We start from the raw sequence: 17077 nt of genomic DNA on the forward strand, positions 1-17077 counted from the left end.
GTTTGTCTGTCTATATGTGCCCTGTGATTGACTGGCGACCAGTCCAGGGCATAACCTGCCTCTTGCCTGACCTCAACTGTGATAGGCTCCAGCACAGGTTAAGCAGATTAGGAAAGAGATTGATGGCTAATAAATCCAATGAGCTTGTCCGGAGTGTAGTTATAGTGAGTCATTGCGTTCTGTCCCACAGTCCTCGAACACAACGCGGTGTGTTTATAGACAGTGCAGCATTGAAAATGTAAGAACGGTGGTCACGGAAACATTGCTGCCCATGAAAGACGACTGTTTGGACTTAGTGTTTGCATTCAAACCAAGACGGTATTTTTCCATGCCAGCTCCTAGAATGCACTGCGAACGGAAACAGAGGCGGGACGAGCGAGCGAGGGAGGCGAGGGAGTGATGATTGGTGCTTTCCATGACAAAAATAAGAGAGAAAGGAGAAGTGATGCTGCCTAGAACTTGCAACTGAGATGTTTGTGCCACAAAAAACCTGTCGAGTTTCACTTCTTCAGCAATCATGCCTTTTGTTCCTTTTCACAGGAAAATGCAAAAGTTTTTTTCACTTTGCGTTCCCCCTTTTTGTTAAATTTTTCAGGACGGTCACAGAGAGCCAAAGTATGTTATTTTGTTTCAGTGACACCAAATTTGAAAAGGTCCACACTCTCCGAAGGCCCTCGCGCATTACGTCTTTGTCAAACCTCTCTGCACGCTACATGGGGTTTTCGTTGGGCAGACACACAATGCAAATATGAACACAAGTGCTGTAGAATGTCTTCACTAAAACTAAATCTAGACACAAAATACAGGCACACGTGTACACAAAAACTGGAAATGATGTGTGGGCAAAAGTACTGGAACATAAGTGTATGTACACTGAAACAAAATAAGGACTAAAGTACTGACACGTTACGAAATAACAAATGTGGACTTAATTGAACATGTGTCCATTAAAATTACAGGAAGTGACAAATACAGACAAAAATATCACTCCAAAGAGGAAGTGACGGACAAAAGTAATGAAACGCATGTTCAGTAAAATCACAGGAAGTAACAAATCTGGATGAAAGAAAATGTGACTTGTGTCAACTCAACTGACCAATATGGACAGAAGTACTGGGACACTTGTTGACGAAATGCACAAGTACAAACATGGAGGAAAATACGAGGAAGTGACAGATATGGGCAAAAGTAACGAGGTGTATTTCCACTAAATTATAGGAAGTAAAAAATATGGACAAAAGTAATGCCACTGACTACAGGTGGTGACAAATAGACAAATATGGACAAAAGCCATGGGGTACATGCCTGCTAATATTACAATAATTGAAAATGTTGGACACAGGTACAGGGATTTGTGTTCACTGAAGTACAGGAAGTGACAAGTAAGGACAAAAAGTCATAGGGTACATGGAGAAACCACTACAATTACAGAAGGTCTGGGGCTCATGCTTCGAAAACTACAGAAAGAGACACACATGGACAAAAGTAATGGGATGCAGGTCTACTAATACTATAGGAAGTAACACATTTAAGACAAAAGCACTGGGACACGTGAAGTGGCAAATGCAGACAAAAATAATGGGACGTATGTCCACAAAACTACAGAAGGGGCAAATGCGGACAAAAGTGATGGGACACTTGTCGAGTTTTACAACAATCTGCCATGTGGGAGGCAAGGTCAATGGGTGTACAGTACACTACAGTACAGTACACGATATTTCTTGTCGCCACTACCACTCAACATTCAGGGACGACTATTCCATATCAGAGCAGAACGTCTCTTGATTTTGACTGATGTTTATAACTGTGAACAGATAAAGGGCCTTGTTTGGCCAAGTTGACAGCATATACAATTGTCTGAAATCTTTGAATGAAATGAACAATTAAGCTCCAGGGCTCTAGTCAAACCTCTGACTGATTGAATGAATTGATCGCAAGGTGCGTGCCACCTCCTTTGCTGCTGAAATCGTGGTGAAACTCCCCCAAATGTGCCGCATGTGTTTCTCATTGGGCAACAATGTGCTCGACTGTCCTCTTTTCAAAAGTGTCATCCAGAAGCAAACATTTCCTCCTGCTCTCTGTTATTTGTCTTAACCACTTGCTGAGTTGACTGTACTTCTTCAGACGCCACCAACGGCACCGCCAAGGAATTCTCAAAAATTCTCCAGCCTCTCTCTCTCTCTCTCTCTCTCTCTCTCTCTCTCTCCTTTTCTCCATCACTCTGTCTCTCTGCCTTCATGTTTCATTTCCCTCATTTTTGGCTTTGACCTCACATGAGCTCACATGTAGCAAAGCACTGTGGGAAAACAGAAAGAAAAAAAATGAAAGAGCCTTGTTGGTGGGAGTGGGAGGCAAGTAGGGGAAAGGGGAGGTGTGTGTGTGTGTGTTGGGGGGGTGGTACTCAGAGGAACCTTTTACTACTTTTTTCCACAACAACCCACCACCACCCAAAGGAGAGAATAGAAGTGGGGGGTGTCCAGTGGGACTGGAACAGCCATTTTCAGCCCCAAGAGACTTTTAAAAGGATTCATCTTTTGTGTACAACGAAGAAAAAAACCCATAATGCTCAACATTGCCTGCAAAAGTTTCCACAGTACATATAAACACAAAATATGATCCAAAAACACTTAATAGCATTGAAAATCCATCTTATATTACCCTTCAAAGTAAATTGTTAATGTGTGATTTGGTTTTTAAAAAAATCCAACAGCTAAGAACACGTGCGCGCGTGAACACACACACACACACACACACACACACACAGACAACAGCACCGCTTTCATTTTGTAATGTTTGGAAAAGTCCAAACATTCATTTCGTATCAGAGCAAAAAAACCCAAAAAAACCCCACTATTCTGTTTATTTTTATTTGGTCTGTCAATCTTGTTTTTGTTGTTTTGTCCCTTTATCTGTCAAAATATCCCTCATTAAACTTTGACTTATATATAGCATATCATAATATTAAAAATTGTTATTGGAAAAGTACGACCTTATTTTTGTAAGATTACACTTTTACCCCGACAAAACATCTTTGTTCTTTTAAAGATGACTTTTGTTTCTTGAAAAAATACAACAGTTTGGTCATAACATAGCAATGTTTTAATTTCATTTTTAAATATTTTAACATGATAGTTATATTTAATGGACGTCAGTATTATAAGGGGGTCTTTGGAAAAATGTCCCTCTGTTCCAACAAACTTTTTTGGGTCCATTTCTTGTGTAGGATATCACAATATACTCGCGTTACACGCTTGTGTGTGTGTGTGTGTCCTAATGTGACACAACTATTGTTGACATTTTCCCATCCAACTTGTTTGTAAGTGACACTAGTTGCCACGGTTACACCTCTGGGCTTGCAATCAAAACGATCACACGTGGCGCTTCTTAGAGTAATAAAGCTGACGTGAACATTGGACCTGCCGTGGGAGCACTTGGTTTATTTTCGGAGTCTCTCAGCAATTTAACCTCGGTGTGACCTTTTTCCAAGACAAGAAACACACACACACACACAACAGCGCCGCCTTTAGTGTGTTCAACAGTAGTCGTACATATGTGTTGTTTTTCCACTGAGGTGATACACAGCTAACCGCAACTGTGCTGGAAATGACTCCAAGAGCACTGATGGGAAACATGACACACTTTGTTTGGGGGGAGGCTGCACTTGCCTTTCTTCATGTCTTTGCAAAGTTGTTTTTGGAACAATGAACAGCTTTGTTCACTTGAACGTCCCTCGGATAAAAGAAAAGAGGCTCGGCCACAGCGAGATGGAAAGGAGTGAAGAAAAGTTGGGAGGGGAGGAGGGACAGAGGGATGGAGGGACGGAGGGAGGGGCGCTCGACTTGTTTTGGCTGCTGAGCCAGAGGCCAGCGCATGTGGAAACAATCAAAACGCCAAACACTTCCGGATAACGATCACCCTCGGCCCGGACCACGTTTCCCAGACTGCCTCACTCCATAACACACATGCGCGCACACTAACTCACACAGCCACAAAAATATGCACAAAAGCACATACAAACAAACACACAGATTCGCACACACACATACACGCAAACAAATGTACACACATATACATAAAAACACACGTACAGGTACATACACACATACAGTTTGTAGGTTTTGTTAAATTTAATTGGTTGGTTTGCTATCTAGTTTGATCACTTAGTTCGTGACTTATGCTTATGCAAAAGCAAAAATCTTAAATTTGTGAATGACTTTGTCCGTAAGTACAAAGTTTGTTGTGAGGATTAGCAGTTCAGAGAACGGATGGATGGGCGGAGTCGATTTGTAAATTCATGTGTTGCTTGCTTGGTTCCGATGAATTGGTTCCAGAACCTGCAGGTGGCGCTGCGGTGGTACAAAAAACAAAAAGAGCTTGTTGTGTGTGGCAGTTTGTTAGGAGCGCAGTGGAACACAAATTAGGATTGTCGGCTCTGGGCAGGGGTAATTATCGTTGTCCAATGACAAACAAGCTGATCTTTCGGGAACATCGTGTCTCCAGTCGTGTGTCAAGTACGACGATTGTTGTTTGTTTGTTTGTTGTTATATGTGTTTGCGTTGTGTGTTTCAGTACCTGAGAACCCGCCCGCCAACGTGACGGCAGTGAGGAACGACACCGGGGTGCTTCTGGTGTGGGAGGAGCCTCCGGGCAAGCTGAATGGAGACCTTCTCGGATACTCGGTGGAGTTGAGCACGCCGTCAATGAAGCGGGTATGCAAACGCACACATCCGCACGCACGGCATCAAAGAGGTCCAAAATGGTGTCTTTGACTCGTCTCTTGTGGATAGTTTGTCCTGGGTGCCGGCCTGGACACGGAGCTGTCAATCAACCTGTCCCTCCCCCTCACCAACATGACCTTCAGGGTGTGCGCGTACACGGGAGCGGGTCGAGGACCCTGGAGCCCTACGCAGACTCTGACGCTCGTCTCTCCGGGTGAGAAAAATCAAAACTACATACTGTTGCTTTAATGAGATCATATTTTAACATATTGTTCCATTAATGAGGGCAGATTTGAACATACTGCTTCATCTAAATACATACTCTTGCTTTGATAAGGAGAGATTCCTACATATTGTTATTTTAAAGAGGTGGATATCTACATATTGGTGCTCTAATGGGGTCAGATTTAGACAGAGTTTTGCTTTAACGGTTTCTATACATACTACTGCTTTAACAAGGTCATATTTCTCCATATTGCTACTTCAGTGGGGTCAGATTTCTACATCCTGTTGACTTAATGGCGTCCTTTAGTCTTCTACTTCTTGTTGCTTTAATGAGATCAGATACCACATACTGGTACTTATGAGGTTATATTTTTACACACTGTTGCCAGATTTCTACATTTTGTGTCTTTTGGTCAGAATTCTACATACTTTCGCTTTAATAGTCAAATGTCTACATATTTTTTCTTTTAATGTCAAATTTCGACATACTCGTGCTTTATGAGCTAGGATTTCTACATATTTTTGCTTTAATAAGATCAGATTTCTACATACTGGTGCTTTAAACTCAGACCTCTACTTACTGTTTCAGATTTATACATAATCCTATAAAGTCCAATGAAAAGAGTTCCTCTACAAATTTTGGGGGCAATTGGGAAGATAATTAACAATTATAAAAATTGTATAAATGATAACAGCATGATTAACTAATTATAAATATTTTCCATTATTATTTTGTTCTGGGCTTATTGTTTGAAAGAAATCAGTCAAGTCTAAATTGAATGCAATTTTCTTTTTCATACTCCTATGTACATTGAACATTTACTTTTAAATTACAGGATACTGTATACGCGCCATAGTGTCAATAAAGTTATCCGTGTAGTTATATCAGTGTTAGTTGTGAGCAGCTGAAATAAAGTCATTGTTTTTTTTTGTTTTTTTTTTCTCATTCACAGAGTTCCGAGGTGAGTGATGACCCACAAACCCGGTGACAGACTTCCCTTTCTTCCTTCTTCCTTCCTTCCTTGTATCTCCGGGAGAAAAAGGGGATGAAGAGAAGAAAAGAGAGGCGAGGTTGTGCAGGGGTGAACCTGGACGACGCTTCGTAAATATTTATAGCGTTCGCCATCTCTGTTTGCTTAGTCTAATGGAGCCAGACAGATGATACAAAGCGGCAGAGTGCGAGATAAAGCGGAAGGACTGAGGAGGCTTTATTTAGTACAAGGGTGGCCAAAGTACGGTCCGCGCTCCATTCTTTAATCCGGCCCAACCCATCAAGCATTTACATGAATGAGTTCTGTAAATTTGTTGCATTCAATTTGTTGTATTTATTCATTTTTTAATGTATTCATTTATATCATTAAATTGGTCAATAGATTTATTGTAAATAAAAATAAAATACATTTTGCAGTTCAATTTTATTGAACTGTTTTACATGTTTATTTTTTTATCTTTTTTATTCATTAGTGTCATTGATTTATTGGAAATAAAAAAAATAGTCAAACAAAAAAAGAATACATACAGCTTTAACAATGTTTTCTTCATTTAAAATGTATATGGTTGGTTTCTTTATTGCAAAAAAAATCAATATAACATTTTAAATTTCCATTGATTTTATTAATTTATTAATTACAATGAAATAAAGATTTGTACTTCCAATTTTTTAAGATGTGATTTCGACGTATTTTTACTTTTATGAAGTCACCTTTCTGTTCGCGCTTGCTTTAATATCTTATTTTACATATAGTTGCTTGAATAAGATCAGATTTCGCCATACTGTTGCTTACAAACCATACGTCAGTTTTCTACATACGCTTTAATGCGGTAAATATCTTCATACGGATGCATTAACCAGGCCTGATTAAAACATTAATTATTACTTCATTATTACTTGAATGAGGTGAGACTTTTAGTACCAAGTGTTTCAGATGTCTACATAGTTTTAATGTGAGCTTTATACAAATTGTTCCTTTTAATGGTCTGATATCCACACTGGTGCATTAATGTGGTAAGATTTATTGATATTGTTGCTTTGCTAAGGTGAGCTTTGTATGAGCCAAATGAAAAGCGTCCTGCCCCCCCCCTCCCTCACGCAGGTCTGTCGTCTCCGCCGGCCTTCTCGTGGCACTGGTGGTACGTGGTGATGGCCGTCACGGGCGCCGTGGCCCTCGGCGCGCTCATGGCCGTCTACGTGGCCAAACTACGACGCAAGGAGACGCGATTCGGGTACGTATGGCCTCTGCTCGCTGCCACATTCAGACCCGCGCTTGGCTCGTACACTGCAAAAACTCCAATCTAACCAAGATGAACGATCTGAAATCAAGGAAAAATATGCTTGCTCTTTTGCCGAGGTATTTCTTCCAGGCAGTTTTTGTGTAAGAGCAATTCACAAATTGTTATTTAGTAGCTATATTTACAGTACTTGTTGTTTTAAAAAAAAATCTAGTTGTCAAATTGTCCTGTTCTTCTAGTAGATAATTCCTTACGTCATTCAATGTGTTCTTGTTTTTCTCAGTGTTAGTATGTTTTTGTTCTTTTTAGTGATGCGTTCCAGCCCATGATGCAGAGCGGGGAGCTGGTGGTCCGCTACCGAGCGCGGCGCTCATACAGCCGCAGGACCACCGAGGCCACCCGTGAGTTTTTTGACAGCCACGCAATGTTGGGATGCTAACGTGCTAACATGCTGCTAGCATCAAATACTGAAAAGTCACAACTTTGTAGGTTTTCTAAGCGTGATGACCTGAGAGCCACAAACGGATTTTACGCTGGCAGACACAACCTGACCAATACAATGCATTTAACAGTACTTTCAGTGAGTGAAGTAAGTAAATGAAGGTGTCCATCCTGGATTAGCATTTCATGAGGGACATAGAGTGGTAAACCAGCTCCAGATGATCAAATTAGGGTTTCAAGACAGTTCGGGTTTCAAAGTAGGGTTCCAGACCTGAGTCATGGTTTCAAATTGGGGTTTCAAGCCTGGGTTAGGGTTTCAAATGAGTCTTTTAAGGGCTAGGGTTTTAAAGTAAGGTCTTATCCAGGGGTAGGGTTTTGAAGTGGGGTCTCCTTTCCACCAGTCAAAATATGAAGTCAATTCTCGGCAAGGAGACGTCTCGTGCAGACAAGAACCCTACTGGTTTTGATGCTCACATTGATGTTTAGTCTTGTGCCATTGTGTGTACGCTTATTATCTGCGGGAATCTAGTCGAACAAAAACTTGTGCTACTACAAATGGAATTCCAGCACGTCTCTCAATGATTCCAGACAGTGATACACAACTGTAAACACACACACACACACACACACAGAGTGACAGTGATGATGGCGACCTGGTTTACAAGTCCCAGCTCGCCCCAAAATGAGTCCCGCAGATGAAGATGAATGTGGTGAAGGAATGCCGGGATCCTAAGTCTGTTTGGGACCCGTCTCATGACAAAGTAGAGCCTCAGATTACTCCATATGCTTGCGTTAATGCGGTCAGATTCCTACATATTAATGCTTTGACATATTTGTTTATATTGTCATTTGACACTGTTGTGTTTTGTGTGTGTGCACAGTGAACAGTCTGGGCATCAGTGACGAGCTGCGGCAGAAGCTCCAAGACGTGATGGTGGACAGACACAAGCTGACGCTGGGGAAGACGCTGGGAGAAGGTACATGTCGTTGGAATGAATTACCCTTCAAATTATCTTATTATATCTAATATCAGCCCATCTAAAATTTGTCAAATTTATTTTAATAATAAAATAATAATTCATTCTTAGTATTCACATTAATTCATCACTTATTTTATAAAACAAATAACAGAAAGATATTGATAATTGTTGATTTTCCTAAACTTTTTTATTTTGCCGTCCACGTGAAATCAATTAACCAACTACAGTGGCGCCTTGAGATACGAGTGCATTGACTTACGAGTTTTGTTTTTACATACGCGCTTGGGCTATTTTTCTTGTCTTGAGATAAGAGCAAAAATTTGAGATACAAGTGCACTTCAGGCCCCCACTGGTAGATGGCGAAATCTTACATCATCCGCCCACCATCAATTCGTTTTGTGCTGGCATTTTCTGTGTTTGCAGGTCATGTGGAGTTTTTCAATGTTACAATGTTAGTACTGTGTGTTTTTATACGGTACAATACTATTGAGGGAAATTTTTCTTATGAGAAAACACTTTTTTTTTTTAAATAAAGTTTGGTGTTTTGGGGGGGCTGGAATGGATGAATGGTAGTTTCTTTAATTTCAACGGTGAAAGATGATTTGATACTTAGCTATAATGTTTTGTGATATACGTGGGCCACAGCACAAATAGTATCTCAAAACACCACTGTGTTTAATGGTTGGTGGTATGGATTAAAGAGCGGAGTGGTCTAGATGTGGTCCCCCGGCCTTCTTTTGCCCACCCCTGACACAGACACAACATTTTTGATATTATCACGCACGCAACGATATACCATGCCTGGCCGAGTTGTTGGAATATGATAACTTAATAGCATAATTTCCCAAGTCATTTTGAACTTACTGTCACAAAATCAATAGAAAATACCAATGTGCTTGCTAAAAATGTTGTTTTTTCTTTGTGTTTCAAAAAGTGTTGGTTATCGAGGTTATGGTAATCCACATAATCCACATTGTTGTTTGTTTAATTTATTGTTTTCCGTAAAAATTACTTGGGCAATTAATGCGATGAGGCTAACTTTATAGCGTGGTGAACTATTGCACGATAGCATGACGGTGATTCAGTGTGATTGTGAGGCTTCCTAGTGACAGCATGTCATACTGTATGTTGTGTGCTTTTGTGTCTGTGTGGTGTCTGCAGGGGAGTTCGGCTCTGTGATGGAGGGTCAGCTCACGCAGGAGGACTCTGTTCTCAGGGTTGCCGTCAAGACCATGAAGAGTGAGTGGAGAAACAAGTGGGACACGTTAATGTACAGTAATCCACCACAAGCCATCTGCGAATAGTTGATAAATGGTGAAGTGAAACCTCTTGACAGATGTTTGTATGTCGGCGTCCCCCATTTTTTGCATCTATCTATCTATCTATCTATCTATCTATCTATCTATCTATCTATCTATCTATCTATCTATCTATCTATCTATCTATCTATCTATCTATCTATCTATCTATCTATCTACAGTCGGTACAGAAAGTATTCAGACCCCCATTACATTTTTCACTCTTTTTTATATTGCAGCCATTCGCTAAAATCATTGAAGTTAATTTTTTTCCACATTAATGTACAGCACCCCATATTGACAGAAAAGAAACGGAATTGTTGACGTTTTTGCAGATTTATTCAAAAAGAAAAACTGCAATATCACACAGCCTTAAGTATTCAGAACCTTCGCTCAGTATTTAGTAGAAGCACCTTTTTGAGCTAATACAGCCACGAGTCTTTTTGGGAATGTTGCAACACGTTTTTCACACCTGGATTTGGGGATCCTCTGCCATTCCTCCTTGCAGATCCTCTCCAGTTCTGTCAGGTTGGATGGTGAACCTTGGTGGCCAGCCATTTTCAGGTCTTTCCAGAGATGCTCAATTGTGTTTCAGTCAGGGCACTGGCTGGGCCATTCAAGAACAGTCACGGAGTTGTTCTGAAGCCACTCCTTTGTTATTTTAGCAGTGTGCTTAGGGGTCATTGTCTTGTTGGAAGGTGAACCTTCGGCCCAGTCTGAGGTCCTGAGCACTATGGAGAAGGTTTTCGTCCATGATATCCCTGTACTTGGCCGCATTCATCTTTTCTTCGATTGCAACCAGTCATCCTGTCCCTGCAGCTGAAAAACACCCCCACAGCATGATGCTGCCACCACCACCATGCTTCACAGTTGGGACTGTATTGGACAGGTGATGAGCAGTGCCTGGTTTTCTCCACACATGCCGCTTAGAATTAAGGCCAAAAAGTTCTATCTTGGTCTCATCAGACCAGAGAATTTTATTTCTCACCATCTTGGAGTCCTTCAGGTGTTTTTTTTTTAGCAAACTCCATGCGGGCTTTCATGTGCCTTGCACTGAGGAGAGGCTTCGGTCAGCCCACTCTGCCATAAAGCCCCGACTGGTGGAGGGCTGCAGTGATGGTTTACTTTCTACAACTTTCTCCCGACTGCATCTCTGGTGCTCAGCCACAGTGATCTTTGAGTTCTTCTTTACCTCTCTCACCAATGCTCTTCTCCCCCGATTGCCCAGTTTGGCCGGACGGCCAGCTCTCGGAAGGGTTCTGGTCGTCCCAAACGTCTTCCATTTCAGGATTATGGAGGCCACTGTGCTCTTAGGAACCTTAAGTGCAGCAGAAATGTTTTTGTAACCTTGGCCAGATCTGTGCCTTGCCACAATTCTGTCTCTGAGCTCTTCAGGCAGTTCCTTTGACCTCATGATTCTCATTTGCTCTGACATGCACTGTGAGCTGTAAGGTCTTAAGTCCAATCAGTATAATCAAACACAGCTGGACTCCAGTAAAGGTGTAGAACCATCTCAAGGATGATCAGAAGAAACGGACAGCACTCGAGTTGAATATGTGAGTGTCACAGCAAAGGGTCTGAATACTTATGGCTGTGATATTTCAGTTTTTCTTTTTTAATAAATCAGCAAAAATTTCAACAGTTAAATTTTTTTCTGTCAATATGGGGTGCTGTGTGTACATTAATGAGGGAAAAAAATAATTTATATGATTTTAACAAATGGCTGCAATATAACAAAGAGTGAAAAATGTAAGGGTGTCTGAAAACTTTACGTGTTTTTTTGGTTCATAGTTTGTAGTACAGTTTAAACTATTAATATAGGCGATTATGAACATGTTTGGTGGTTGTGTCATTTACTTGTGGCTTTTCGCTATTTAGTCTAGTTTGAAATCACAAAACTTACAATTGAATGAGCTCAATAAGTGCTCTTTTCTTCACTCCCTTTCCTCCCAGTCGCCATCTGCACGCGTTCGGAAATGGAGGACTTCCTGCGGGAGGCCACCTGCATGAAGGAGTTTGACCACGCCAACGTCATGAGGCTGCTCGGTGAGACGCCGCCTCGTTTGCGCGTCAACAGATAAGATCGCTCGTACTGCCGTCTCATGAGTTTCTTACGATTTGGTTGGATAAAAATTAAGGGGAGGGTTTAAGGCAAGGAAATTGGACAATAACAGGTTAGTATTATTGATATTATTTTTTCATCCATCAATTTTCTATACTGCTTAACCTTGTTTTTTAATTTTTGTAATTCATATTTTATTTTCTTAATAAAACCATAAAAATAATACAAATACACATTTACTTTACAGTATAATCATGATTTATGAGCGATTATTTCGTTTTTTTATTTGCTATATGTAGTGTCTTTATTTTTCTATTAAGTATACTCTTTACATTTTTATTATTAAAATCTAAGAAAATAAAAGAATTCTAACAGAAATTCTAAAATATATTCATCATGGAAAAAAAACAATGATTTTGTATTTTTATATTCTTAAAATTGCATAATAATATACAATGTATTTCAATATAAAAGGTAACAATAATAGTTAAATATGAAATAAAATGTATTTATTTTTGTATCTTGTAATCATTACAAAAACAAAAGAAAACAATAAAACATCTATATAAAAATACACTTTGAGATACAAATAAAAATAAGAATAAAAAATTGAAAATAAAAGGAATTAAGAAAAAAAGAGGCCTATTTTACAAGAGGCCTTCCCCCCACTTTCGCTGCTCTCAATATGCTTCATTACAACTCAGCTTCTGACACTGTTTGCCATAGTGAAGTTTTTGTTCGTCATTCATTTAAAAAAAAAAAAAAAAGTACAGGAAAAAAAAAGGTAGTTAAAGTTTTGGCCTCAGTGCTGAATTTCACAGCATGTTCGTCATGGACTAACATGGCTGAAGGCAGGGACTCTTGAAATGTTTTGATTGGTGATGCGCCTGCCTTGTCTCGCTCCACACAGGCGTGTGTCTGCAGACGGTGGAGAGCGAAGGCTTCCCCTCGCCCGTAGTCATCCTGCCCTACATGAAACATGGTGACCTGCACACTTACCTGCTCTACTCACGGCTGGGAGACTGTCCCGTGGTGAGTGACGGGACAATTTAAAAGTTCGTTCCGCTGGATCGGATCCACACCGAACTCACCAACATGCGCAATTTGCACATCGGTGTGATTGTTTTTTTTGGTTTCTGTTCAGAGATCTGTTGTTGTCACCTGAAGTTCTACCATCGTGCACCCATTGCTTTTTAGCTCTTTAAACTTTAAACAAATTATTTTATTCCACCGAGCCGCGTCCACTGTGCCGCCTACAACAGAGTCATGTTTAAAAAAAAAAACATGGCTCTGATGACACCTTTTACCTTTTGTCTCTGTGGTGTGGCGCAGTACCTCCCGTCCCAGATGTTGGTGCGCTTCATGACAGACATCGCCCGTGGAATGGAATATCTCAGCAACAAGAACTTCATCCACAGAGACCTTGCTGCGCGGAATTGCATGTACGCACGTGATCCGCTTCCTCTTTTCACTTTGCGTCTGAGGTCACCATTGGCCAGTAGTGTTTATTCATCAAATTTCTTTTGTGCTGGTCCTCATTGGGGTCACAGCTGAGCTTAACACAGCTGACTTTTCACAAGTAAAGCAGGGTGCCAACCTGGACTGGTCGCCAGCCAATCAGAGGACAGATTTTGATAACCAACCCCACACTCATTCATTTAGAGCAAGGGTGTCCAAAATACGCTCCGGGAGCACTTTTTTAAAAATGTTTTAAATGAAGTTTAATGAATATTTGTTACATGATTTTTTAAATTTCAATTGTTTAAAGGTTATTGCAGTATTATTTAAAAAAATAAGTTGAATGTTACAAGGTATCACACTTATTTTAAATATTTTTAATTGTAAAGATTAAATGAAATTTTGTCATATGATTTTTTTAATTGAAAATTGTAAAAAAAAAATATTTCACAAGATCAGCATATTTTTATTTTTAAAATTAAGTAGTATGTTAGAAGATATGTTTTTATTCAAAATATTTGTAATCAAATATGTTTAATGAAATTTTGTCACATTATTTTTAAATTGAAAATTATATATATATATATATAAAGCATATCTCGGTATTTGTATTTTAAAAATTAAGCTGAATGTTACAAGATGTCACGCAGCTTTTATCTATTGACAAAATGTGGATATCACAATTACTATACTAACTACTGCTTTGTCACCAATAGCACCAAGCTGAGATTTAGATTTGTTTTGGGTTTGTTAAGATATGTTTAACTTCTTGCCTATATTAATAATTTAAACCACAGGTGTCAAACTCAAGGTCCAGGGGCCACATCCGGCCCGCCACATCATTTTGTGGCCCGCAAAAAGGCAAATAATTTGCATCAACTTCCATGATTCTTGCTAAAATTTATACCAAAAAATTAAATTCATCATTTGTAATAAATAACAATAAACATTGAGATATTGCAAGGATTGTTTTGTTACCAAACCTCTTTTTACAGTAACTTGAATTGAAGACATTGCGTTGAATAAACTCTTATCCTTTTCATTGACTTCTTATTTCAAAACTATCCATCATTCCAAACTCCATCAATTTGTTCTGTATATCTGATACTATGATGACATGATGAAACATTTACTGTAAATGGTTTCACAGTCATAACGGCCTTCTGGGGGAAACCGTATCTGAAATGTGGCCCGCGACATAAATGAGTTTGAAATCCTTTGAATCATAAATATACCAATTTGATCACACAACAATTTCAATATAATTCCAAACTCTTCTTACAATATTATCCAGAAAAATAAATTTCCCAAAAAATGTGGTGAAGACTGTCCATACCTTCCACTAACAACCCAGGTTAATCTTAGCTCCTCGCCGATACGAAGATTTCAGTCTCTCGGTCGAGATCAAATATAATTGTGACCCGGGTAGACTGAGATGGACTCTCCACACAGTGCAGAACCCCCCAGTCCCCTGGGCCCTGTTAAACTGCAGAATGACATCCCTGCAGGCAGACCGAACACACATACCAGTGTAGAGACTCCCATGAAGAAAAACTGGTTTTAAACTTATAAAGTAAAAAAAAAAAAAAAAGACAACAGTACAGAATAAAAAATTGAAGGGCAATACGAAATACAATAGAATTGGATTTTAAAAAATCCTAGATAAATGAATGAGTAATAAATAATAAACATGTCGAAATAAATAATTAAGGAATCAATAAAAGTTAAACCAAACGGGTCTTGCGCCTGCTTTTAAAAACATCAACAGTTTCTGCGGTCCTGATGCCCTCTGGCAGGTGGGGGCCATCGTGGCCTCTGCATAAGGCTTTGTTTTAGCCGGAATAAAAGGCCAGAGGACCTCAGGACCCAGGAGTGTTGATAAGTGACAATATTCTTCCTTTGCACCAATTCCAACTTTCATATTAGTCATCTTGTGGACTCTTCAAGCGTTCAAGAAAAAGAACAGATTTTCAGCAAACACACAGAAAAATACACGACTTTGTGACTAGCAAACGTAAAAACTTCCTATATGGTGTGTTCCAGGCTGAATGAGAACATGAATGTGTGCGTGGCCGACTTCGGCCTTTCCAAGAAGATCTACAACGGTGACTACTATCGGCAAGGACGCATCTCCAAGATGCCCGTCAAGTGGATCGCCATCGAGAGCTTGGCCGACCGAGTCTACACCACCAAGAGCGACGTGGTCAGCTCCGCTCACACACTTCCAGCACATTGTTCTCAGGCGCTTTGTTAAAACGTTCCGTCTTTTTCTTGTTCTTGTCGCTCAGTGGTCGTTTGGCGTCACCATGTGGGAGATCGCCACCAGGGGCCAGACGCCGTACCCCGGGGTGGAAAACAGTGAGATCTATGATTATTTGAGGCAGGGAAACCGTCTCAAGCAGCCTCCAGACTGTCTGGACAACATGTGAGTACTAGTTTGCAAACACACAATGTAGAAAATCATTTTTTTCAAGTTAGCCTGGCATTTTTCAGCCTTCAGAAGTAGTAGTAGAGCTGTATTCCAGCCTGGCAATGCCATAATGCAGGGACAGGGGTGTGAAGTCTTAACACCTGACACTCATTTCTCCCACTCTCTTGTGTTGAAAGCAATTGTCACAGTCAACAACTAGTTTATGAGTAATTTCAAGGAAATTTTGGTTAAGATTTTCATGTCTGTACTCAGGATGCACTGATACCACTAATATCAGGTAGCGGTATCAATACTACAGTATTGGGACTCGTAAAATTTGTCCGATACTGTACGCACCAATACCGAATCAACACCTTCTAGGTGTGTGTGGAGATAGCCTTGTTGCATGACCTGATGAAGCCCGCTCGAATGAATGGCAAAACATCTTTGAAGACAAGCAAAACAGTACAGTCTCGATCTATTCAATGCCCTGAGAAGCACACTAAAAAAGGCAAAAATAAATACATAAAACAATTGATTGGACAAGTCTTTGTTAAGTCCACTGATGATTTGAAATCGGAAGTTTTGTGCAACTTAATAGAAAGACGTGTCCAAAAAGCTTTGGCAAGATTCCAGATTGTACGAACTTGTGGCCCCTCTGGAGTAGATCAACTCCCTTGTCATTATGGGGGAAATTATTTTTTATAGGGGTCTATTTTTGTGAACGGTGTAAATCCAGTGTGGTGGGTGGCGCAACTGTGCGCCCAGGGGCGGTGACCCTCGTGTTGGTCATTTTGAGTGCAGGCCGGCGCATCTGAGGGTGAATGAACTGTGGACTGGGCTTTGTTTACAGCCGACTTAATTCGCCGCCAATAAAAGCGGCTACTCTCGTTCCCTTTAAATGTGGCGCAATGACAGTCTCGATGTTGATGCGTAATCGCAGCGATCTGTGCGTGAGTGGAGCATTGTCACTGCTCTGGCGTGCCAACAGAATGAGCTGGTGATAAATGTCAGTGGAGCTTGGTATCTGTCTATCGGTGCCCTGATCAAGTTCACCAAACTCACATTAGACAAGCGATCTACCTTGCACCAGGCAGGTCTAAGTTTAGATAAACTTTCTGCCACCAAATTGTCACTCCGCCAGGCGCATCTCAAAGGACACTCTCTCTCCTGGGCTGGAACTCCCAACTTGACGCAGATGAGTTTGCCAAATTGGACGAAAACCAGGATCCGCCGACATTTGTGCCCAGCCGCAG

The 17077-nt window shown here is 40.4% G+C and overlaps 1 protein-coding gene across 1 annotated transcript in view; it reads left to right on the plus strand.

The window, feature by feature from the left end:
* Nucleotides 1-17077, plus strand: part of LOC133481851 (tyrosine-protein kinase receptor UFO) — a 35183-nt gene that overhangs the window by 14281 nt on the left and 3825 nt on the right. The window contains exons 8-20 of the mRNA XM_061781069.1: nucleotides 4570-4709; nucleotides 4788-4932; nucleotides 5701-5711; nucleotides 5899-5905; nucleotides 7037-7166; nucleotides 7482-7573; nucleotides 8495-8590; nucleotides 9755-9832; nucleotides 11845-11937; nucleotides 12864-12985; nucleotides 13286-13395; nucleotides 15455-15614; nucleotides 15700-15836. Coding sequence (XP_061637053.1) covers nucleotides 4570-4709; nucleotides 4788-4932; nucleotides 5701-5711; nucleotides 5899-5905; nucleotides 7037-7166; nucleotides 7482-7573; nucleotides 8495-8590; nucleotides 9755-9832; nucleotides 11845-11937; nucleotides 12864-12985; nucleotides 13286-13395; nucleotides 15455-15614; nucleotides 15700-15836 — 1321 coding nt within the window. The remainder of the gene's footprint in view (nucleotides 1-4569; nucleotides 4710-4787; nucleotides 4933-5700; nucleotides 5712-5898; nucleotides 5906-7036; nucleotides 7167-7481; nucleotides 7574-8494; nucleotides 8591-9754; nucleotides 9833-11844; nucleotides 11938-12863; nucleotides 12986-13285; nucleotides 13396-15454; nucleotides 15615-15699; nucleotides 15837-17077) is intronic.

The sequence above is a fragment of the Phyllopteryx taeniolatus genome, chromosome 8 (assembly GCF_024500385.1).
Source record: "Phyllopteryx taeniolatus isolate TA_2022b chromosome 8, UOR_Ptae_1.2, whole genome shotgun sequence".
Taxonomy (NCBI): Eukaryota; Metazoa; Chordata; class Actinopteri; order Syngnathiformes; family Syngnathidae; genus Phyllopteryx; species Phyllopteryx taeniolatus.